The sequence below is a fragment of the Palaemon carinicauda genome, chromosome 3 (genome assembly GCF_036898095.1).
Source record: "Palaemon carinicauda isolate YSFRI2023 chromosome 3, ASM3689809v2, whole genome shotgun sequence".
Classification (NCBI taxonomy): domain Eukaryota; kingdom Metazoa; phylum Arthropoda; class Malacostraca; order Decapoda; family Palaemonidae; genus Palaemon; species Palaemon carinicauda.
In genome coordinates this window covers 44,477,081-44,504,580 of record NC_090727.1, presented here as the reverse complement: position 1 = coordinate 44,504,580, position 27,500 = coordinate 44,477,081, and the positions used below count along the sequence as shown (strand labels likewise).

Here is a 27,500-nt window from a genome sequence, read left to right as displayed (position 1 = left end):
AGTATTTGAACATAGTTGACGAATATTAAAAAAAAAGAATTCCTTACTAAAGTTTTTGAGTATTTAACCAGAATGCTAAATATACGTATACTGTATATCTACTTATACAACTTTTGAGCTAGAGGAACTATATTTTATTGACCTTTTGAACAGATATGGAAAGGTTGATATCATGAAAACGAACAAGTTCAGTTTCAGTCCTTTTCAAAGGTTACTGACCGGTCCTGAAACGACTTTGCTGAAAGTAAAGAAAATTATACCATCCCCTTACCATATTTTTAGTTTATTGTATTCAATTTGTATTCTGGACTACTGTTAAAAATTTGCTGTGAAAAAAAAAGCCTTCAAATCCTGGAATAAATATTGCCAGGCATTTACCGTTTTAAAAAGATATATTGGCGTTAAGGAGTGATATTACGGTCACCAAACCGTAAAATATAATAAAGTATGGTAAAATTAGTCATGTATTTTACTGAAATACCGATGATAACAGTATATTCTTACGGAGAATTTATGTGTGCGTGCGTGTGTGTGTAGTAAAGATGTGTTTAAGATGCGGACAAACGGGAAATATGATAAAGAACTGCCATATATCTGACACCTGTTGTCTATATTTATTACTGAAAAAGACTTCCCAAGCATGAATGGTACAGAGAAATATCAAGTAGAGTAGAGATCCCCCAGAGAACCACTTCCACGAGACTCCATGCATGGGACACGCCTCTCTGACAGCCGCCCCTTCAGTCGCCGGCACTTCTCAGCAGCAACTCTTAGTGAAAGGCTTTTCGCGAGTGAATGCTCATATGTCCTTTATCGCTGTCGATCTGGGACAAGTGGGCCATTTTCTACGATTAGTGTCGTAGGAATATTAGACTCGAGCTTGATAACTAATAAATGAGATCAGTTCCGATAGTAGTCTTGTTTCCGATGCATTTTGGGAGGTTAAGAATAATTTAAGGTTAAGGAAACTTTAGTTTGCTACAATTAATGTGGTATATGTTCGACCAAATTATTGCTATATAATTATCAGTTTACTAAAGCTCTATTTGAAAATTTTCTCATGTCCAATATATTCCTACAAGCTGGTTTGTCCACTGCATTGTAAAATGTTCACGGAAATTTACTCAGAATAAGTAACGTGCTATGAGTGTAGACGTATCCGCATCTCTCTCTCTCTCTCTCTCTCTCTCTCTCTCTCTCTCTCTCTCTCTCTCTCTCTCTCTCTCTCTCGTTGTTACTCACTTTCGTAGATTAAAACTTTGAAACAGTAGTGTTCTTATGGAGAAACATAAGTGAAAATAGAATTACACAATGGCGGGAAATTGCCCTCCGTGTTAATCTCGAAAGGAAATGGGCAAAACTTAAATATGTTATTTTTCTATCTTCAACGCAGCGAAAAATGACAGAGATCGAAAGGCACTTGTTTTTGAACGGATTCCCCCACTGATGCCTTGTTTCCAAACACCACTGGCCTGCCCTCCAACCCCTCCTCCTCTACAATTTTTTTTTCGTTTGCTTTCTTCCTCTCTGTTTCTATATGAATTGGTGTAGTTCTAAAAAAAATAATCTTGATTTGTCTTTTCTTCAAAGATGTAATTGTTCATGTAGTAGACAACTACCCTAGCTAGGCTATAAAGGCAGTTATAACACGAGCTTGAAGCAGGGGAGCAGTCCATTGCAGAAGTGTGTGGGCATGGCGCAGATATAGTGAAGGATAATTTTAGCCAACTTTGAGGAAATTTCGAAAAGGTGAAAAGAGAATTCAAGAACTTGCTTCAATAGTGAATATTTGCCGAGGAGGATTTGAAAAATTCTAATTCAACTAGAGTATTTAATCACGAGAGATAAGGAGCGTTGAATATCGGTTTTCGTTTGAAGAATTACGGGGTTGCAATCTTATCGGGTGAAAGAGGTGAAGAAATTAATTAATTGAAAACTAGGATAAATTCCATTGAAGGGGGGAAATGGGTGAAGGACTTAGGATAAAAATAGAAGAAAAAATAAATGGCGAGGAATTCATATTTATATAGGAATGAGAAATGTAGTAAACCCATCAGGAATTATGACTGAAAATATTAAAACTTTTGAAATATAAATGTAATACTACATTATACTAGGAGTTATGAAAAACTATTCGCAAAAGAAATTTAATAAAAAATAAATAAAAAATCAGAGTATATTGTGAAAGTATTCAAGAAGATATTGATGCATCTGTTGTCTTCGAAAAGAAAATGAGAGAAATAATGTTAGAAATTAGGTAATTATAGCCATGGGGTTAGCAATAAATAATTCCATTTTGGCATTAGACTCGGACCCATGATCGAATTATTGTTTCGTTCCAGTTAAAATAAGCATTGAAAAAACTTCTATAGTTCGCGGGACCCGTAATGGAAACAGAAAAGTAAATACTATCGTTATAAACTAACATCAATGAAAAACAAAGAATTTACTAATAAAGTATATACCAAAAATAGTATAATAACTTTCTAAAATAATAGAATAAATAGATAAACAATTAAGTATTAAGTTTTGCGATAACAAGCGGTTTGAAGGACAGTAGTGTCTTCAGACAATAGGCGACTAACAGCAATCGTTCAGTAAAACTAAATCATTCTAGTATAAGCAGCCCAAGGAAGCAGCCGCTCAGTACACAATGAAGAAACGTCTTTACTGTGCGTGTAGTTTTTTTTTTTTATTTTTCTTTTTAAATACAGTGTCTGCGAAACGCGTATTAACTTCACGGAACTCCATTTCTTGAAAGAGCTCCAGCAACAAGATAAGTATGCTTCTCGATGTCGATGTGTGGATTAGGTTAGACCGGTCTATACCCTTAATATATCGCATTGCTAGTAAAGCATACGAGGGTGGAAGAGCTTTACGTTGTTGGGCAAAAAAAAAAAAAATGATGAGTGACCCTCTCGGTTAAGATAAATTGTGTTCGCAGACCAAGCGCCTACTGGCCGAAAAAGGGATAGCCCCGTGCCAACAGGAATTGTTGGCTACAATACAACAACCAAAGACCATACAGTTAATTTTTTATCTGCGATATACTATGTCTTTTTTTGCGTTGCAACTTTGTAAATTATATCAAATTGCTACACAATTTGGTTACCAAGTTATTTGAAATTATTAAAATAATTGAGTGGGACAAAAACTTGATTTGAGAAAAACTAGTATTTAATAGAGATGGATTATGGGAAGGTAGATTTTCATAGTCAATTAGTTATTTGAAAGTACAAGCAGACAGCTGTAAATTTTAGGGGTAATATAGTGTGACCATTTTCAAAATGTTGTAAGACTAATTTGGGAAATAATCTGTAATGCTTTGGTAAAAGGTCATTAGTCAGCTATGCTTGAGAAAGTTAACGTTCCATAAAACAATTTTACTAAATTTAAAAATTATCTATAAAGTTTGGTATGTAGCTCACTCTTTTTCTGTTAAAGGATTAAAATTTTGGAGGAATTTATATCTAGATATCTTTGGAACTGTGATTGTCAACCATCAAGTATATGAACTCTGTATCTTCCAAAGTTAAAGGGAGTAATTGAAATAATAAATGATTATGTAAAGTTCCAAGCTATTGTTTTGTGGAAAAAGTATAACATTTGTTAACCAGGGAAGTATTGGAATGTAATTAGTCATGTAACATAAGATAAGGTTAAGTGGTTTAATTTTCCATTTTCGGTACTGCAATCGATTTCACTAGAAAGGTGGTGAAAATGCAGCAATTTCCAAATGTAAAAACAATGAAGATGTATATGGTTTTGATGGAAAATAATGAGTACATACTGAATGTAGCCATTATTTACTTTGATTTATGTATTGAAAAATATACGTGATAAATTCATTGACCCAAATGCTAGGCATTTATATATTGGCACTCAAAACTTACACAGAAGAAAGATTGTAATAAACTGAACATTTCTAGTGGCTGGGTTTGTAATAAATGCGGAAATATCGATAACATGATCGATATGTTTTACTTCTTCCCTTTAGGGGAAGACTTGCTGACTTAGTTTTTTAAAGAAATAATTAAATTATGTAATCTTCAACGTGTCAACCTCTTGACATAAATTAGGTTCGGCTTATAACCTTATTAAAAAAAAACCATAAGATCACTACAAAGATGTTCTTGTGTGATATCAATGTGGGATTGGGACAGGGTTATAAAAATGGTATATTGTTGAATTATCCAACCTTCAAGTATGGAAAAATGCAGAGATCCAGGTGGATTCTAAATATACAATTAAATATTTTTTTTTGTAAATAATTTTACCGAAAAATACATTTAATTATTTTGAATATTTCTAATTAAAATTATTATTAATATTGTAATGTATCTTTTTATAACTATTGTATTTATATATATTAGGTAAACCATAGACTGAATTTTTGGAAATAATAAAATCTAAGGAAAAAAATCATATTCAGTTTTAAAACCTTCAATATTTGGTTAGTTTTAAAAGGTAGAATTGACGGTAAATTAGGAACATAATAGTTTAAAACTTTTAATACATGCTGTTTGTACAGTGCAGAAACATTCATACGTGGAATGCCCAATGCCACCACGAAAAAAAAAATGCAAAGTGAGAGTATGTAGTAGAAGCTAAAGTTTTTTTTATACTAGACATGAATTTTAGTCTACTCTAGTCTTGAAGGATAACGCAAAATCTCAGTAGATTTAAAATGATAGTTTTCTTTGGAGTTTGGTCTCGCAATAATTGATACTGAATTGGGCTTTGTTGAAGGTGTGAAGTTTAGATGCATTTTCTGTTGTTTTTAAGCTCTAAGCAACTGGTAAGTAGTCAAATAACTCTCATACAATGATGGTTTATTGTAAGACATTATCATCGGATCGTCCCAGAATTGAAAATTTGCTAGTACTTACTCTTAAGATATGGGAATGAATTAAGTCCATTCCAACGTTACTGAAATCAATTTCTTATATGAAAGGGCCAACCAATTTTGTAACACCAGGTATCTCCTCTATAATTATGACTTTATATATTAAATGCCTTATACGATTAGTGTCATTAGTGTCTTTGGTTCATTCAAAATAGTAAAACTTAAGAATTAAAGCCATATTTGTCACTTTTCAACCGTGGACGAATTTCTGATAACGAAATATTTTTTTTTCCTTTAGATGAAATCACTAGCATGTGCGATATTCCTACACTGCACATTATTATTATTATTATTATTATTATTATTATTATTATTATTATTATTATTATTATTATTATTATTACTATCCAAGCTACAACCCTAATTGGAAAAGCAAGATGCTATTAGCCCAGGGGCTCCGATAGGGAAAAATAGCCCAGTGAGGAAAGGAAATAAGGAAATGAAACTTGGAAAAGTAGAGAAATTCATATTAAACGAAGGTAAGAAAATACGTAATACTCTCCTTCTTTTTCAGTTTTACAAAGGATCGCCAGCGTTAGCAAGAAATTACTTCCTCAATACAAGCAACGAGGAATACGCGGGCTACCTTTCCGCATACAGAGCACTTATGGAAGAAACTGTTACCTCGCTGGCCGGTGGGCAGTCCCCAAATACCTCTCACATAGACGAACTTATTGCGTTCGAAACCAAGTTTGCATTGGTAAGTACCCACAAAGAAAGACAGAAGTGTTAAGTATCGTTAAATTGTCAAGTATTTCTTCATTTCATATACCATGAAAGAGTATTTTCCACAAAGGTCGTTCCTCGAAAGCACTTTAGTTTAGTGCATCTTTTTCCAGCTTGCAGCAATTTCAATTTATTTCACATTTTTACTTGCATTCACTAGCATCGTACTTTCCCTTCATGATTAGCAGTACTTTAAAATTAATATCTCGTTGACCTACGACAATGCTCGTTACATTAACACATGCATTGTTATTGTACGCCTAAAGTTTTAAAGAAATAAAAAACAACTACTATATGCAAGCTTTATTACATTGAAAAGTAAAATTACTGAAAAAAATTATATTTACGGGATTTTTTGTAATATAGGAGTGCGCGCAAGCATGTATATATATATATATATATATATATATATATATATATATATATATATATATATATATATATATATATATATATATATATATATATATATGTGTGTGTGTGTGTATGTATGTAGCCTATGTATGTATGTATGTATGTATGTATTTGTATGTATGTATGTATTTGTATGTATATATGTATGTATTTGTATGTGTATATGTATATATGTTTATGTATATATATATATATGTTTGTGTATGTATATATATGTATATATATGTATAATTATGTATATATATTTGTATATATATTTATATATATATATATATATATATATATATATATATATGTATAATGTATGCGTATATATATACACATATATATACATGTATATGTATATACATGTATATATATATATGAATATGTATATGTATATATATGTATGTATATGTATATATGTATATATATGTATGTATATATGTATATATATATATATATAGTATACATATGTGTACTGTATATGTATGTATATATATATATATATATATATATATATATATATATATATATATACTGTATATATAATGTACTGTATATGTATATGTATATATATATATATATATATACATATATATATATATATATATATATATATATAATGTACTGTATATGTATATATATATATATATATATATATATATATATATATATATATATATATATATATATATATAATGTACTGTATATGTATATGTATGTATATATATATATATATATATATATATATATATATATATATATATATATATATATATATATATATGTAAATATAATCTCTTATTTTAGCTACCCTACTTTTTTTCAAAAGAAAATTGTAAACTGAACCATTCAAGCTAATAAATTTATGAATGTCTCTTTTCCATACATACGCGCAAGCAAACACGAAAATTGAATAGGTTCAGATGAATAATGATTTTTTTTTAATAATTCTGCTTAAGCATTATTTTTTGTCACTCGCACCCAAGTTTGTATGCATTACGAGGTGTTCTGAAATGAAAACTTGAAAATCTCATAACAGAAAATTAAAAAAAAAAACTAGCTAGAGTTTAAATAAGAAGAAATTCTTTAATTAAGACTATTCAACTTCTGCCCCCCAAGATGTTTACGAACTAAGTTTGAGAAAGAAAAAAAAATGGAACCCCGGTAGGTGCATTAGATAAGGCTTTAGACTTTTAACAGCCATTTATATATGAGACTGGTGCTTATCAAACGGCATTTAGTTCCGTTATCGTTGTTCATTTATTATAAACAAAATTTATATCATTAATTAATACCTTAATACGTGAAAGCGTGTTTCTTTCATAATATTTCAAAATATGTAAAAATAAAAAATTTCATGTTCTTAGAAATCTGTACAATGAAAGGTAGCCTAAGCATTTGAATTGAGAAAATAAATTTAGAAATTAGTAGTAAATTGGAAAATATCTCATCCCATGAATAGGATTGAAATAAATTAAAGAAGGCATTTCCTTATTTTCAGTGTTATAATGATAGTTTTGATAATTTAGTGTTTCAAGTCGCTTCGAGCTGACTTTAAAAGGCTGCATTTAAAATTACATTGTCATCATTGACAAGGGTCTTTATTAATTAAAGAACAGCATTTAAGATCACTTAGGATTTATAGAATAAGCGACATATATTACCGAATGTTATAGTGGTGAGCCTACTCACGTAATAAAGTCGAGACGTGGTTTTCGGTAGCCTCGCATAATTTCGGGTCTTCGTCAGTCTTGCAATGTTCTTGGAAATTTGACTCTTTGAAGTGATCGCCTTCAAAGGTTTACCTGGCGAAGTTGTCCAGATGAGAAACTAATTACTGTTAGAGAACTCTTATGGTTGATCCCAACTTTTATTAACTTTTTCTGTTTGTATGTGTGTTTTTGTTTTCTTAAGGGTAAGCTTATTGGTATTTAGGGCCTTCATTAAAAGAACTGTTTAGATCAATCGCTTCATGTTATTTCTTAAGTAAGTGAAAGACACTTTGAATGATTTTCTTTAAAATTCTTGCCTGTGGAAAAATTCCAATATGAAGAATGAATGTGAAAAATATTGAGCACAGATAATTGGGCAAATCAGATAAAGGCAGAGGAGGAATCACAGTATGCTGTACTTAGTATTATTAGGTCTCTGGAACATGAGTTATGGTTATATATCGTGGTATGGATTTTCATTAGATATTATATTATATATATATATATATATATATATATATATATATATATATATATATATATATATATATATATATATATATATATATATATATATATATATTATATATATATTATATATATATATATATATATATATATATATATATATATATATATATATATATATATATATCTATATATATATCTATATATATTTATTTATTAGATATATATAATTATATATATATATATATATATATATATATATATATATATATATATATATATATATATATATATATTTATTAGATATTATATATAATTATATATATATATATATATGTGTGTGTGTGTGTGTGTGTGTGTGTGTGTGTGTTTATGAATATATGTCTGTGTATATATTTCTCTATATACATATCAGCCATTGTTAGTCCACTGCAGGACAAGGGTCTCAGACATGTCCTTCCATACCCATCTTTTTATGGTCTTACTATGCCAATCTATAACTGCAAATTTTCCTAGCTTATAAATCCATCCTCTTCTCTTCCTTCCCCTTCATCGTTTGCAATCTCTAGGACCTCATTCTGTCATTTTTCTTGACCATCCGTTACCTGTCATTCTCATATGTCCTGCCCATGTCCATTTCTTTCTTACTTATTGTTAGAATATCCTTTACTTTTTTTTTCGTATCCATGTTGTTAATTTTATGTCCCTTAATGGTATTTCCATCATTATTCTTTCCATAGCTCTTAGACTTTTAACTAGCTTATGTTCTAAGGCTCCAAGTTTCTGATGCATTAGTTAATACTGGCAGGGTAATCTGATTAAATGCTTTCCTTTTTTAAGAAATTAGCATTTTGGTTTCATAATCTCTCTTCTTTTACTAAAAGGTCTCAATCCTATGCTTATCCTTCTTTTTATTCAAGTTCCATGTCCTTGGGATAAGCTTACTGTCTTTTATTAAGTGTTGTCTCTTCGTTTTCATTGATCATTATCCTAGTTTTACTCATATCTATTTCCAGTCCTAAATTGTTGTTGGTACCCTGTTAAAATTCTATCATGAATTTGATGCTTCTTCCTTTGCTCTGGTTTACGAATGTCTTGGGATTTTAGTTATTGTTTTGGATAATCCTGCTATTTTATTTGATTTCTCATTGATTTTCCCCAAATTTCCAATCTTCGATTTATTATGGTTTTTTTTTTCTGGATAACATTAATCACTTTGAGTGATTCTTCTTCAGTGATTACTGGTCAGGTCTACAGTCTTAGATTGATGGAATTACAATTTTACATGAGAACTATGGTGGTGAATAATCAAGATACAAAAACATTTGGTTCCTACAAAATTAGTGAAGTAATGATAAATGGAAACTTTTTAGATTCTTTGAAATGAAAATATTTTTTAGATTATTTTAAAATACATAAATGGTTTTCTCGAAACTTTAAAAGAGTTTTCCGGCTGATTCTAATCTAGCAACAGGATTGATGTTTGTTCTTCAGGAATGTTACCTCTTGTAAGGTTTACTCGGCCCCTTCAGAAAATCCAGATTGCTAAGTTGCCTTCATCTAGCATTCTATTCCCTTTAGAGCTGCACATTTCCTTATGACAGTGTGTGGTCTTGTTGCTCCGGTATTTTCTCTGCAATGTAGTTTCTGTATTCCCATCTAGGCGATCCATGTTTTACCACTTCTTTTTACGATAAAGTTCATAATTTCACGTTGCAAAGGATTTGACGTAGAGTTTTCAAAACTGGTCCCATCTGAGCAACGCAGCTTAAAAATATATTTATAAAGGTTTCTCTTTGTTCTTAAGACTTTTCTTTTTTTTTCTTTCTCAATTATAAATCCAAGATCATAGTAAAATGTAATTAAATCCATATAAATCAATAATATATATCACTCAATATTTGCTGAGGTGAAAATAAATATATCTCTCATATGAATCGAATCTCGTAAACGACCACCAGAAATAATGGCCTCTTAATGGCTTGCTGTTATTTCCAAAAGAAATGACTAATGGGATATGATATATAATCTGATGATCCCAGCGTTTTCTCTTCCCAATTGTAAGTAGGATACAAAGAAGGAAATTTATTTCGCTGATGGATGCGAGTTCGACGCTGCAAAATTTCATGGAGCCACATAATGCATCTTTTTTTTCTGAGAAATAAAGAATATACCATAAGAGTGAAAGCTCTCTGGAGGAATGGCCCGCCAGACACTGGAATGAAGAGGCAATTGTTTTGAGTGCGAATTTGCACTTCTTGTTTGGCGGTAAAATATATCGTTGAGCTCTTTTTGTATTATGCTCTTCTATCATAATCATTATCATTGTCATTGTTATTGTTTATATTATCATTATTATGCTGATTCTTGGCAAACATAATTGTTTTTAGTTTTGCAACAGGTTCTTTGGTCATCAACTTTATTATTATTGTTATTATTGTGTTTATTTTTATCGCCATTGTTACAGGATAATTTTGATTTGCTTTTATTATAGTTGTTGTTGCTCTTTTCGTTATCCTTTGGCAAGCATCATATGAACTAGGGGGTGATTTCTTTTGTAATATAGAATGCAGTATAATAAAGAAAATAGGGTTTGAGATTCAACGAACCATTTGTTTCAAACAAGGAACATGGTACAGTATAATTGAATTTATCGAGTAACAAATACAGTTACAAATAGAAGTTAGTAATGCATTGACAATATCATCCCTTTTTATGGGACGTTGTTTCCTATCGTTATATAGCACACACCGATTATTCGTAAATTTACATATAAAATTGTTTTAAACTATTAAACAACTGACAATTGAAATAAAGGAAGTGGGAATACTAATTACAAGCTACAGCTTGAAAACTGGTAATTGGCAAATGGATCAGTACTGGATAGGCTACCATGCAGCTATGATATAAGCTTTCAAAGATTGTCTGATGGTTTTTGTTAGTTTATGAAGATTTGATTTTTATCTGCTTTTTATCATCATATATTATTAATGATCAATACTGGTAAATTTCAAGAGTACTGAAAGTCATTGATGATATATAATCAGTAACTTTGAAATGCTTAATAGAAAACATCGGAGCATTGATGTTTGATATGTTGTGTTTACCATCTCAAATTGGAGATATGATCAGTTCATTTATTAATGTGGTGAGCCAAGGGAGAGCCGTGATAAAGAGGGAATGAAGGGGAGCTATGTTCATGTGTGTGTAGATTGCCTTACCTTATGTAAGACTATGTTCATAACTTCATGGGAGCAATAAGCAATTTGGAATTTGGGAAGAAGTTCAAGGAACGAGGAAGTACCTGAAGGAGGTCTTCAAGGTCAACATGATAGTTGAAGGTAGAATCATGTGAGCGTGTGTAATTATACCCTAGAGTAGGAAAGTCATGGCTGGATTGTGTGATATTAGTGGGTAGGAATGAGTGCGTAAAGAAAAGGGCAACGTGTAAGCCATCAACTTAATGACCTAGGTTAACCTGACCCGAGTTTAGAATCTCCTTGGTCGACACTTTGGTTGCCCACATAATCAATGACCCCACACAGCAGAGCTGAGAAATTTGAGCCATCGTGCATGTCTGTTGTTAGTGTTTTAATAGCGACTCTGCCACTTAGGCCAACTAAAATTTGTAATAGCCGGAAACTATCTACCCCTCCTATACCATGGCAGGAAAAAGTCTGAGGTAAAGTTTTACTGTATTACAGATTGTCATTTCGAACAGAAAATATGTTTTCCTGTAGTAATTAACGTGATTTAACCGAATTTGACCTTCATTTCAACCGCAAACAAACAACAACCAGTACGACTAACTTCAAGTAGCCGAACTGGTTGTTGATATTGTTGTTGCTGTTGAAATGAAGGTGAAAACCAGTTGAATCACGTTATTTACGAGAGAAAAACATATATTTTCTGTTGACATGTTTAGATATAGTGGGTCTTGTTCCAATTCGGGTCTTTTGGTCACCGGGCAATGATACGCTAACTTTAGCAATGTTATGCTAACGTTAGCAACACTAAATATAATGGTTCTTGTTCAGCCGTCGGCTCGCTCCGCTCGCATGAAAATAAAACATCAAGCTCGTATGTACTGGCAAGCGGTAATGTTGAGCTGTGCACGCTAAAAAACTAGTAAAACTAACACATTAAAATTAAATAAATTAATGACTGACTTTTATGACTGGGACGACGAAACTTGTAGGTCACCGGGGTGTTGTGACTGTGACGTCTTAACTTCTGTATATCCACATCGCCTTTTCTTCTTTGTCTTAGCTATCTTAGTTTTAGTACTGCACTTGGGATACTGTAAATGTTAGGCTAATACATTGAGATTTAAGAAAATTGCCAATATTTGGAATTCACCGAAATGCTTTTAAGTATGGAATACTGCAGCCGCTACAAGTTTCTACAACTTCAATCGTAAAATACGTAAAAAGACCTCACTTGAACTACAAAGACCTGACTTGGACAAAGGTTTCCACGGAAAAGGGTTTGTTGGAAGGTGGGGGTTGGGAAATATTAAGCCTCCTGTGCAAACTTTATATACGTATGGGTTCATGATTGCTTAACGGAAAAACAACGGAGTGTAGAGAGTAAACGTGAATGAACCAGAATGGGAAACTTGTCCAGAGAAAGTATTTATGTGAAATCTGGGCATGACAAGGTAATAACAAAATATATAAAAGTAATATAGAAAGATAAAATGGAGTGTATGATACATAATATTTAATGGGCATATAAAATGAGGTGATTTTATAAGATCGGATAATAAAATGTGTAATTCTTTGGTCAAACGAAATATGTATACGTGGGTATTACATAAAAGGAATGGTGTAATTGTACTGGATCAAGTAAAATACTTTAATAAACCGGGTAAAGTAGAATACTTGAATGTGGTGGGTAAAATGACGTAGAGGAAAATGGGTAGGGGTTATAAGAGAAGAAGTAATCCTTCTGGTGGAGGCGGAGTTTTTGCGCAGGTGGGAGGAGTTTATGCGCAGGAGGTCAAGAACTGCTATGTACAAACGAACGAACGAGAGCGACTACAACCGACCCGTAGAATGTCAAAAAATAAATGAAAAATATACCGTTAGTATAGGATATAGATAATTAGCATATTTTTTCATTCGTTTATTATACATCCAAGAAGGTATAGAGAAGAAAAGGCTTGTTTTACCATTATATACCGTTTCCCCAGTATGTTTTCCCCACCCAAAACCCCGAGTTCCCACTGGGGGTCCCCCATTATCGGTGGATAAAGATGTATATAAATTTCTGAATGTTCATTTGTGACTGGAACGAGTGTCATTTTCGAAGAGAGCAGACCTTTTTCTATAGAAAATAAGTTTTTTTTCCCTAGGTTACATTACCCTGTAATACAGTACAATAATACCAAATCGGACTATAAGTCATTCCAATCGAAGCTGACCATTTGTTCGTTCGTTCAGAATGCCCGGCTTATAGCAGACCAGGGGCTCTTGGCACAAGGCACTAGCCCCAAGGTGCACACACCTCAATTAAGCAGCTGCTCCGCACCAGGAGCGTAGATGCAGAAGTCAATATTTTAAGTTATTATAACTAGGCACTTTCAGAACCGAAGTAGGAACCTTTTGCAGACAGCACAACCAAGCACAGGATTTGGAAAGGTAGGCACAGCCGCTCAGTTCAAAAAGCGTGGCTGCCTGGAACAAGGTGCAGTTGCTCAACCCCAAGAGGATGACTGCTAGGCCAAAAAATCAGGATCAGACTGGAGCCGAAAGGAAGAGTTTTAGGATTAGAGAAGAGTTTTATAGCAGCAAATCCCAGTGAAGTAGAAGAGACTGGGATAGGAGAGAAAAGAAATGTTAGTTGAAGAAAATTAGCAATTTTAGGTTATAACTTATTTCTGCTCAAGGAGTGGGTGAGAGTGTGGGACTCGGGAGAGATTGAACAAAATCTGAACGTGAAGGGGGATTTTAAAAAACTGTGCAGACTCTTGACACAAGGTGGAGGATGACGGGGATGATTTGCTTAAGGGGCAGGGATTTTGGTTGGTGGGTGAAGGAGGGGTTGGGGGGAGGGTGGGGAGGGAGATGGTATAGGTGGAGTAAGGATAACTGGGTCGGGAGCAAGGACGGTGCCAGGTTGCTGGATAGGTCTGCGACGTGGGACCCTCTGCGGCTCAGGCGGCTGCGTCTGCGCGTCGTGCTGCAGTTACTGTAGAAGTGGATGGCTGCATCAGTACTGCTGCTGCTGCTGTGGTTGTCAGTGGGTTGTCATTGCCTCAATCTATTTCAAGTGCTCTGGACACCTCCTGTTCCAGGCATGATGGGGCAAGACACAATTTGGGTACTTGGGAAAGGTTTCAGGATGTATGTACGACAGTGGCCACCTGTATGTAAGATAACGGCCACCTTATTTTCAACTTTATCGAAAACTTGTATAGAATAAAGACTGTTCAGAATGTTATAAATACCCTGGGTATGTACTTACTATATTGATATACAAATATTTTAAAAACCATCTGATTTGACGTGAAATTTATAAGACTAACGAGCTCTGAACCTTGCCACGCAGTTTCTCACTCCCACCGTTCTTAGAATTCCCTGTAGATGACGTTCTGATCGAATCAACAGCGCAATAGCGGCGGAATACTGAATTACCGTATTTTTCGCGTCATAAGACGCTAAAAGTAGTAAGACGCACCCTTAAATTATCAGGTAGTTTTAGAAAAAAAAATTGAGGATTCTAAAAACTTGGCAGAAATCCCTGGTTAGCGACTCCAGCGTGATTATTGTCTGGCACAGTAACTTTCCTTATTTTGGGTGTACTGTATTATGAAATGTTCAAGTTGATATTATTTAGCCATATGCCGATTATCCCAATTTTATTACATATTCATATAAGAAACCACTAAACCTGTCGTAGTTTCCACCACAACTACACGTTTAGTCGTGGTGTTTGGTGTTTCAAGTGTTGTTTACATGAAAGCAGTGTTGCTAAAGGTTCTTCATAAAATTTTAGAGGTGAAATCTAGTAATATTTTGAAAATTCCTAATATAGCCTAAAAATTTTCACAAAAAATGTAATTATTGATTAAAGAAATCTAGAAAGTCTATAAGGTGGAAAGTATAATAAAGAAATCTAGAAAGTCTATAAGGTGGAATACTTTTGCTACTGTTTGTGTGATTCTAGGTCTAGTTACGTTTCTGCTAACTTGGTAATACTGCACTCATCTAACAAGTTTTTTCCAAGGTGTATTCAGCAACTGTCCGTTTGTATTATTTCGGAACTCGGGCAACAAAGTCATTATCAATATATTGCTTTATTACAAAATATCAACAAAATATGAGAAAAAAGATATATACTGCATAAACAACTAATATGTCATACTGCATAAACAACTAATATGTCATAGTGGCGTCTGCTACAAGACCACTAGATGGCATGTTTGTTGGCAGAAGGGGGTTGGCGAGTCATCAGCAGATTACCAAAACAAACAAATAATTTGCTACTGGACTTCATTAAATGAAGTGCAATATAAAAATAAATGAATTTATAACATATGAATGATAATTGTAGGTGTATATTCTCTCTCGTGAATTTGAGTGCTTGTATGTCAATAGCTTGGTGTTTGAGGGGAGGCATTTTTCATGAAAAAAGGTGCGTCTTATGATACGGGAAATACGGTAATTATCGGTTGGGGCAATTTGAAACGACCCTATGGGACCCCACTTGACCGAGGGATTAATTTTTTTACCCAATTACAGTATACGCCCTTTTTTCTAAAAATTCAAATACGGTCATGGGAGCACACACAGAGGGTCGGAAATGCTCATTCTTTACCCACGCGGCGCGATGACAACTAATCAGTGTGTAGATACCGGCGAATCTTTTTTCAATTGTCAACCCTAGTATGGTTAGGATTGTGAATTTTACAACACGTGATGATTTTACAAAATATTTATATAAAATGGGACTTTTAGGTAATTTTTCTGTGCAAATATAATTTTTCCGGCATTTGCGCAAAATGCCGTAATGGTGATATGCGCTATAAGTATGATGGAAAATCGGCGAATAGTGGCAAAGCTAAGTTTTTTGGTGTTCAAATAGTTATTGCCGAAAGAAGATCGACCCTAACCGTGGTAGCGTTTTTTCACGATCAAAGCTACCGTACGAAGATGTATTTGTAATATTAGCACGTTTTATATATGGTTTTTCACAGAACCAGATTCTCCCATTGTACAAAAAATTTGCCTCGTGCACACACCAGATTCCAAGGTCAAGGGATGGTGGGATGGGCTCGATAAAGGTAACCATGACCTTCCTAGTGGATACATTTCTGTTGGTCTTTAGGCATTCTGCTTTAGTGATGTTGTAGCAACCCGTAATGAATTGAAGTGGAATCTTGACAGGGTAATTGCAGACCACAGCTTTCCTTAGGTGCTTCGCCTGGTCCAGGTACATCAGGGAGGCTTCCATTTGTAGAAGGCTGGCGCTATTATGGTCTTCGGGGTAATTATGAGGTCACCCTTGAGGTTGGCTCTTGCTGTGATCTTGAGCGTGGGATTTGCAGCTGCAATGGGAGCTACAGCTGAATAAGATGGAGTATCTCCAGTCTCTGACAGCTTGAACTTGGAAAGCTGATCAGATGAGGTTGCGGAGCCTTTGTAGTTTGTTGGAAGGGGCTTTGGACCGCCTGAAATTAGAGTAAAAAATGTCAAAAATGGGCTCTTTTTCAAGGGAATGATCATGGAATGAAATAGTATTGAATTAACTAGTTTTGTAAATGCTTGTCCCAACAAATTACATTCTAGGACAGGGTCGCGATCTCCAGAAAATAGCGTAAAAAAAGTCAGTAAGCGACTTTTTCTCGGGAATTTAAAAGAATGCAATGATGAATTCACTAAATTTGTAAATGCTTGTCCCAACAATCTACACACTAGAACTACTCGATGCGTGAATGTCGGAAACGTGCGAGAACAGTTAACAACTAACGCAACCTGACCTACAAGCCATGTCCTTGCCTTCGTAATGACCTAACAACTCCCGCAACCCCCCAAACACTGTCGCTGCCATACAAACACCACAAAACCACCTAACCTAACCTAGTAGCTCTCAGGTCACAACCCCTTCCCAGGTCTCTCTCCTACACAATAAAGACGATGGGCAGCACTCTATTTTAACCACATTGTAATAATAAAAAAGTTACTCAGGATTACCTTAATATTCGTAGTCGCTTAAGTCGAAATCCTCGGGTTCTTGCGCCTTCAACCTCTTCGTCGGTGGAGGATTAGGTGGAGGACTTCAATTCACGCGACTAGTGCAAGGTCGGGCGTCACTTGTGGAAGAACGGCTGGTGGAGGGCCGAATGTTAGTAGCGGGAGGATGGATTGTGGAGGGAGAACATCCAGGAATTGGCAAGAAGAGAGGACTGGCTTTGAGCAGGTAAAGGCGCTTGATTGGGTGTAAAAATGCAGGTTTCCCGATGTTATACTTCCTCTTGCCGAACTTACTCTCATCCACTTCCACAATGTGCCCTGGTCCGACAATTTTCTTCCCTAAAATGAAAACCTGTGAGCGCTCGAAGAATGGGCCCTGCTCCATTGTGAATTTTTTGCGACACTTGCGGTTCCCACACCCATTGAATATGTATTGGCCAGTGTGCACATTGCGGCCATCGCACATAAGGGCAACATCACCAACTTTACACTTTTCACAGGGACCCCTAAAATCACCAAGAGCCCTTCATGAAATAAAAAAATGAAGGAATTTTGGGATAATGCAAGTAAAGTCCCGTAGCTCTAAAAACCTTATCGTCCTCAATGCATCAAGCTGATCTATATGAGTAATAAACTCAACATCGCTCAAAGAAAAACTATAGGGAACACTTCTGTCCAGGTCAATCTCGGGTCGCGGGGGTGGGGGGGATTAAAAATTTTGAAATCACGCGGTCAAGAAAAGTAGGCCTACAAGTGTATGGAAACAAAAGTTTAGTTCAGGTGGACTGTTTGACACTGGCTTAATCTACCAAAACATCTTAACTAGATGTTGACTAACCTAACCTTTGGTTGTATACAGTATATATCAAATTAGTGTTCGACATAATTCCAGGACGTGCCCTAACAAACTACAATCTTAACAAAGGGTTAAGAATTTAGATTGTTGGGATTAGCGAAAACATAGGTCCAATTATCAATAAATGTTCAAGCTTGCTCCACCAGCTGATAGGCGAACGGAGCGCCGCCTAACTGGTGTTTTTTTTGGGAGAAACTATTACGATTGAGTAACTTGGCCATGGCTTCAGTGACCGATGCATTATAACGACCTTTCCCCCACCTAACAATTCATGATAATTATTACAACAGTATTAAATGCCACTGTAAAGGACGTGTCCCAACCAACTACAAACTTAACAGAGGGGTAAGAATGTAAGTTGATGGGACAGTATTGAATTGTAAAAACGAACGCTTCATAGCCTGGGATGACACGGGCTGTATCAATTGGAAAAGTTTAGAAACTAAGCAGGAGCTACCCGTGACTTGCATGCAGACCGGGCTGAACTCAGAAAATATTGCCGTGGTAAAGGTATAAAGGTAATATAAAGTAACTTTATACAGTATTATGGTATATCGGATCATTATAAGGAACATTTTCCATATAAAGAAAAAAGATTTGACAAGTATTAAGAAAGCTATAGCCTGTCCCAACAAACTACATTCTACCCGAGGTTGGTGCTGCTGGTGAGGAGGACGGTGCTGGCAAGGTGGCTGCAGCTGGTGAGGTAGATGCTAGCGGTGCTGTGGCTGCTAGTGGTAAGGTGGGCTCTGCTGGTGGGGTGGTTGCTGTTGGGGAAGTGGATGCTGCTAAAGATTTTTTTGCTGCTAGTGAGGGCTCTGTGCAGGTTACATGCAGGGTCAAATTTCAACTGGTGGATTATCTTATCTTTGTCATTGCGGTAGTTGTCGCAGTCTATGCAGGGCTCAGTTTTGCTATAGCATCGGTTTGAGCATTTGATGATCCTGCTGTCATATGCTTTTGTACTCTTCATTTCCTTCACAAAATTTTGGTCCCTGTATTCAGAAAAGGATATTTCCTTATGTGCGCTCATCTGAGAGTCGATAGTGTAGTGGCTAGGTCAAAAATTTCAGCCAGCCAGCCGACTGTACTCTGAGCCTAGTTCCCAACTAGCTGTAAAAAAGCAGCTAGCTAAGACAGGGATGTGGGCAGCGTTGAACTCGCTGGGAGCTGCTACTTGTCAGTGCGTTTGGCTCGGGAGGTGGGTCCAAACTGATCGAAGCTGATTGCTATGTGTCAGCCTTTCTCCAATTACTTGGTAGAAAAATCCTCTTTCGATCACTTTCCTTTACAAGTCTTAAAACAAGCACACCTGAAGTAAAGCTAGATTAAAGACCTGGGGGAAAATTTGCTTTAGACCTTGGGAGTCGCAGAGAAAGGTTAGCTTCTATAAGTAGCCTATAACCTGTTACTTGGCTTCTATAAGTAGCCTACAACCAGCTACTTGTTTATTTGCATCCCCTGTTCTATTTATTCGTTCCTACATTTTATATAATTCCTTGTATTAATGGATAAAGTAAATACTTCTGTATAAAGTAAATACTGCTGTAAAGATATTTGAATTATACGTAGCATCTTTTAATAAACTTATCTTTTGAATCGAAACAAAAAGTTGTTTTTTAACTTTTTCATCAATACATAAATAAATTCTTGGTAAAAACATTGGCTTTATGGCAAGTCATCGTCGTTGTCGTCATCAGAGGAGTCGAGATCAATGACAAGTGAGTCAAGCTATTTATCTATAGCAATATTCTTCTCTCCATCTTCATATTGCAAAGTCTCGGCATGTCTTACAGCCTTGGTCCAATCTCCTTTATTATTTTATCCCATGATTCTTCCAGTAGCCCCTTCAAGTCTCTCACAATGAATTAATTTTTTCTTGCTGCATGGTTTTTCACTTGGCACCATATACAGTTAAGCACAATAGGGTTATATTGGCAGTAATGAGTCGGTGGTTGAATCACTTTTTGGCTGTACTCTGCTGCAATCTTATCAATGACAGTTATTTCACATTTTCCTTGTTTACTTTTTGCCATTTGTAACGATTCTCATTTTAGCAAATGTTCTTTTGAATTCTCCCTATTTCTGATAAGCCATTATTTGATGATAGCTTTCTTAGGTGACGATGTCGATGAATTCTCTATCTTAACTGAGTTTTGCTTACTTGCTTGCTTGATTCCTTTACTTTATGGAAAACACGGGCTCTTGCATAGGCAGCCATAGATTTATGGAGTGCTTGGGGCCGTCATCTTTGACTATAACAGACGGTTCAGGAACTTTAGGGATGGGGTTTCATACGGAACTATTTTTCAAACACGCTGGCATTCATCTGGTGATGATAATCTCCATCATGTCTAGCAACGAATATCTATTGTGCATTTTGCAGTAAACCATCTTTAGAGCCTGCATACAGTCCCCCTTTCTTTTGCTGATAACCCTTAAGGACAAGGTCAAGAGATCATATGCACCGAAAGGAGAATCGGTGCGCTAAGAGAAATTCCATTGAAAGAAAAAAAATAAAATTAATATAAAACCTTTTTTCGTGGTAGCAGCCTAATTCCAAACTATACTTCCTTGCCAAAAATAAAATTTTTGAAAATAAAAAGCATACACTATTAGTGAGATATGATAGTTTTTTATTTTCTTGTTAATACAAAATTGTTCGTCCTCCACATTGCTGCTTGAGGTTCTTATCTCTTTCTTAAAAAGGTACTATACAATGGTTAGCTTCGGACATTTATGATCTTAATATGCTTTTGGGGATAAGCCGACTAGGTTCGTTATGCGGAATGAGATGTCTACCGTATTTTGAGTTTGATTCGTAAGTATTTTGGAAAAGACCCTGGTCTGACAGTCATAGAACTTTTGATAGAGTATAGGTGGGGATGTGATGAGACTCTATGTGGACTGAGGGATCTTACTACCTGGTTGACAAAGCTAAAGTTGATAGCTAATCTTCAAATTGTCGAGGCTATATCAAGCTTTGTACCACTGTACATGGAGGGGAGCATCCTAAACATGTACCTGCAGATGAGCAAAGCTGACCCAAGTTTCAGCATATAGGCATTTGGTATGGCTGAACTGGAGTGAGTAGCAGATGAATATTTTCACCAACTAACCATTACAATTGGAAGGGTTATCTAGATAGAAGCGTGATTGTTTGGAAACTACCATTAATTTGGCATTTGTGTGTAGGTATTCTAATCACATCTTACCATATCTATGGCAAGTGTCCAATTTTAAGTCCACATCCATGGTTTGGCTGCTGAGGTAGGGTAGAATAAAAATCTAGAGAAACTACCAGAAGGTGGCTGGTTCACCTTCCCAGTTCTATGCCACTAGCTGCGTCAAGGTTGGGGGAAGGGGTACGAGGGTCCTTGTTGGTACAGAGTGTTCGACCATGGTACTGGCATCCCATTCAGTTGGAATTTGTAGGAGAATGTAGCCAAATGCTATTTGATGGCCGGAAGTTAGGTGCAAGTGAGGTAGACTTTGTGGTACATGAGTGGCTAGAGAGAGTAGATGCTATTGTAGCAGATAGCATCAATGGGGATGCATCAATGGCAATGATCTGAAAGGTAGCGGGAAGGGTCAAGAATGGGGATCAACAGAGAGATATGTGGTATGCGAGAAAGATGGAAATGAGTAGTGTAGTGGGACGCCAGTTGTTTAGCGCTGGAGATGGGAGCAAAATTGTGTAGGATGGTGTACATTTGAGTAAAAGGGTTGGTTGAGGTTATGTTCATGTGGATGGATGCGGTGTTAAAAGGCATCAACCTTGCATTGAATTGTGCGAGCTTTAGCTTCTAATGGACTAGGCCACAGTTCTCGGTTGAGTGAATTCAGGGATAACAGGCGAAAAGAGACTATGCACGAGGGGGCCATTAGAGATATCTTAAACCATCGACTGTGAATCCATTGAGACTTGGTTCAGGAGTATTAATTATTCCTCCAAGGTCTCAATGAGAGCTAGGAGATGGGTTTGATGATTATTAGATTAAATCATGTTGTTGCCATATGCATAAAAAAAAACTATTTTATACTTTTGGATTTATTCAGGATGCACACGTTAATAGACATCAACCATTGTACGAGACATCGTGAAAGGGTTAATGAATAATTGGTCCATGACGAAAATAGATTTATTGCCCAATCTTTACAGTTATTTACTTATTAAACAAAGCCTAGAGTCCTCCATCCATTATCTACGATGGCCTTATGGGCAGGGAGGCGAACCAATCTTTCCCAGGACCAGAAACTTTAACCCACATTGGAATGAGCTCGTATAGAGTATACGATCTCTTTTATAACCCTGTGGGTAACTTTACTTTAGGCTATTCATCAGGTTTATCTAGTTTCCTTCTCACTATCCCCTATCATCATAATAGTGACAATTAATTTTCAGAAAATGGAAAACCCAACTGCAGATGATTGTTGCTCAACTAAAAGATCTTAAAAAAATTAATTTTTTTGATGGTTAACAGACTTGCCTTCCCTGAGCTCCTTATTCTTTTTAAATCACCCTTTAGATTAGGCCCTTCAGTTTTGAACACAAATGAAGAGAAAAAGACAAATCTAGTTAACTGCGTGAGCATGAATATTCTCTAGTTTTAGTCTACTCCACCTTCACAAATTTTACATGCTTGAACACTGTATTAATGAATTTTTATAAGCTCAGATCTTTTAAATTGTTTTGAATCTACTGTAGATTTTGAAACTATCTCATTAATTACAACTTGGTAATTATTTAATCAAGACTTCTTGCATTTGTACTTCCTAGAATTCTTCTGTTGCCACACCAAAGAGGGGGACATAAATGCCAAGATTATTGAATGTGTTGTTTTTTTCAAGGTTCAACTCCAAAACTACACCATAGAAGGACTCGGATTGATTTCTGCTTCTCTCAATAGTCTCTTAACATGCAAAGTCGAATCTACGCCTCCATGGTAACGCTCATTGGGTGTGATGACCATTTAGCCAATTTTCTTCGAGGAATAAATTTAGTCTTCCGTCTTGCACATTCACTATGCTATATCCAGCAACAAGGTAATTGTATGGATACGATCCTCTAACTTTGCCTTTTTTTGAGGCTCCGATGACAGAGTACTACTCGTCCTACAGGAGTTATCCCAGCCCCTTATCCAGAATCCACACAAGATGTGCTTCTTTGAACAATGTATCCCCCCAGTTGTGAATGCATCCAACTTCCTCTTTGCTACATATCAAGATTCATAGTTTTTAGTACGGAAGTACTCTAGGAAATTAATATTCGCTGAAACTACACTTACCGTACCATATTATTCCCATTCATAAGCAAATGGAATTGCCAAATCCCCTGGATTGGGGGTACCATAGTTTTTTTTTCTTTCTCTCTCTGCTCCTTTTAACAGCTGAGAAGCAAAATATACGAGTTGCTCTCTAGTCCCGGTCTCGCTCTCGCTCTGAAATTACTCTGCTGTTAGTTATATTACTCGTTTACTGTCACAAAAACTGACTGTCAAATCTAGTATATGCAAGTAATTTACCTCTTGTGAAAAAAATATTTCAATTGATTGTAAAGCCTCTCTTCTGCAACTCCTCACTTCATTCAATTTTTCTTCTTTTAACACATCTAAAGGTCTCTCTATTTCTGCAAAATTTCTGACAAACTTGCCATAATATCCAAGAATCCCTAAAATACTAGTCACTTGGAAGTACTCAACCTAGGGATACTCTAGGATAGCCTTCACTATACTGGGGCAGTGTTGAATACCCTCTGGCTTCACTAATTGACCTAGAAATTTTGCATGTTTTTCATGTTATGATGCAATGGTTCCTAAACCTTTTGAATAATTTATGTTCTTGGGCCATTTTCCAGGATATTAGAATGTCATTAAGATAGATAGAACATTGGGACCAATCTTGTTTAGCGACTGAGCATGTTTCGAATGGAAGTAATGGAAACTAAAATAAACTATCATTTACAGTACTCTAATTACATTTATATATATATATATATATATATATATATATATATATATATATATATATATATATATATATATATATATATATATTGGTCTGCTACTGTCTTAAGCACACATTTGAGTATGAGTTGTTTTCAGATGTATTTAAATGGTTTATTGAACACATCTTAGTGGTTTTTAAGTTTTATTGTGAATAAACAACTGAGTTAAACATCTCCATCACTGGAGGAAGCTGTGTTGGTCCACATGACCAATTCTGGTGAAGTTTAGATATGAACTGAATAAATTACCGATATCACAAATATCGTATACTTGCTTTTTCTTAACCAAGTGACGGAATCGGAAGACACCTGCATCCGGTGACGTCACAAACTTTCACACGAAGAGACAATGTGTTGACACTAAGAAAGAATGGCAACTTAGCATCTTACATCCTGCTTACAATTTGAGTTGACCATAGCTAATCTCACGGTCAGCTCTTCCAACCAACATGACATATTACGTCATTTGTTTTAAACATGTAATATTACTATTCTAATCATTACATAAGCTCGGCCAGCTATCTCAATTTTTTTACAAAAATTTAACAACAAGCCGAAACATGGTTATTAGGTGTGACTGGACATACGTATCATTCTTTGTTCAAAACTAGCTATATCCAACTGAGGACGAATGTCCAAATAGGCACATCAAAAATAATAACAATAATGCATACAAAAAAGATATTACCAAAGCAAAAAGAAAAATGCATGATAAAACCAAGATCATATATATGGTACATTGCTAGCAAACGATTACATGGTACCAAAAAACAAAACAAATTCTGACTTACAAATGATTCGGTAACTTGATAAAGAATAATTGTTACCTTTGTCAGAAACAAGATACTCAATTTTTAGTGCACAAATACAAATTCCTGGTACGTACACGTACCACGGTTTCGTACATATATATATATATATATATATATTTATATATAGGGCTGATACATTTTATTAGATGCCCATAGATTCTGTTATATATCTTATATTTTTTTCTTTTTTTTTTTTTTCTCTTTTCTTTTTTAACATTCCGGCTTATATATTTTTATTAGATGCCGAGAGAAAAAAATGATTTATATCCTTTTTTATTTTATTTATTTTTTTAAATGTTATTTTAAATGTATTTTTAACAATGCAAATGTAGAGAATTTCTTTAATTACATATTACTAGCGTACTAATCAGCTTTTCATACAAACATCATCCTGACAAATTACTCCCTTAGCAAATGAGGTGGCCACTCATACAGCTTTGAACTGGATCAGGTAAGGGGTATTGTCAGGGCTATTCAACTCGTTCCTTTGTAGCTGCTTGCTGTGCCGTAACCTACGCCAAACAAGGATGTTCACGGCGATAAAAATTAACACCGTTACACATAAACCTGCTAGTAATATAGGGTGAAGAATCTCTTTGTAAGTCGGCGACAGGTGGTCCTTTTCGGTAAGTTTCATTAAGCGTTTCGCCACACTTCCTTTATAGGGGAGAGGAAGTGCGGGTGTTGTAGAGGTCCACGTGAAGTTCGCGAAGTAAGCTCGTTCTCTGATGATTGTCCGTAGGCCAGTCACCATGGAATTCGGGGAAGTCCCGATACAGCCATCTGCTGCGACGAAGATGTTGTTGAAGGATGTGGATCCGTCAGGGCATGATACATTGAAGCCGTCCTTGTCGTATCGTATCCACGAGCCATTATTTAGTCTGCAATTGAATTCTTTATTGTCAAAGGGATAAAGCTTATCCAGACAATTTTCACTTGTATGGGAGAGAGCACCGTCTAGCACTACACCTAACTCGCATGAATCCATCAAGTTTTTACGGAATTCAAATGAGTCAGCTGTACATATTTTTCTATCCATTGCGTCTGAACAGTGAGTTAATTGATTTAAGTCTTTAATGACCGTATATGTTTCCTTGTCTGGGGAAATCAATACGTGTCCTGTCAAACTGGATATTACTGGATTTGAGTGATTCGTCATGAAAGTCGGAAATGGTGATATCCTGTAAGATTGCCAGGCATCAGAAGAATCAAAGGGAATTGTAATCCTAATCTTGTTATTATCTACGTTTACTGTAATTAGGCTGTAATAAAATTCTAACCTATGTTCGTCTAACAAAGGAACATAGCCTAGTTTATCCCTAGTGTTCTCCAGAACTAATTTTAAGTAACGTATAGGCAACAAATGGGGCGACAATACACCTTTAGTTGCTAACGTGATAGCTTCTACATAATCCTTGGATTTCTCAATGAAATGTGCAATTCTGTTATGTATGTGATCTATCTTTGAATCATAATACGTTAATGTTGCTAACAAATCCTGTACTTCCATAATTTGAACGATATTATCTGAATGTTCATTTAACAAATCCATAATTTTATTGATTGAAGCTAACTCATCCCACCGCTGCCACCATTTATTGGTGTGCTACTGTCTTAAGCACACATTTGAGTACGAGTTGTTTTCAGATGTATTTAAATGGTTTATTGAACACATCTTAGTGGTTTTTAAGTTTTATTGTGAATAAACAACTGAGTTAAACATCTCCATCACTGGAGGAAGCTGTGTTGGTCCACATGACCAATTCTGGTGAAGTTTAGATATGAACTGAATAAATTACCGATATCACAAATATCGTATACTTGCTTTTTCTTAACCAAGTGACGGAATCGGAAGACACCTGCATCCGGTGACGTCACAAACTTTCACACGAAGAGACAATGTGTTGACACTAAGAAAGAATGGCAACTTAGCATCTTACATCCTGCTTACAATTTGAGTTGACCATAGCAAATCTCACGGTCAGCTCTTCCAACCAACATGACATATTACGTCATTTGTTTTAAACATGTAATATTACTATTCTAATCATTACATATATATATATATATATGTATATATGGAGCTGGTCTAGTGTAGAGCAACTATATATATATGGAGCTGGTCTAGTGTAGAGCAACTACCGTAAATCATTAATGTATTTTGTTGATAAATTTCATTTGTGCATTAAAGAAATAAGTTCCTCTTGTGTAGACATAAGTTTATTACGTAAATTATGTAAGACTTGCGTTGTTAATTTCATTGTACTCTTTATTCAAGTCAGTATATGTAAATTTACGTTATTTTTAAGAATTAAATTCTTATTTCACATATTTTTTTTTACGAAGTCTTATGTAACTGTTTGAGTGTTTTGTGACCATACGAGATATGAATAAGGGCTTATGTAATGTTCTTTTAT

The 27,500-nt window shown here is 35.1% G+C and overlaps 1 protein-coding gene across 1 annotated transcript in view; it reads left to right on the top strand.

The window, feature by feature from the left end:
* The window catches only part of LOC137631599 (endothelin-converting enzyme homolog), a 122,907-nt gene that overhangs the window by 66,094 nt on the left and 29,313 nt on the right, over positions 1-27,500 (top strand). The window contains exon 6 of the mRNA XM_068363470.1: positions 5,421-5,606. Within this exon, the coding sequence (XP_068219571.1) occupies positions 5,421-5,606 (186 nt within the window). The remainder of the gene's footprint in view (positions 1-5,420; positions 5,607-27,500) is intronic.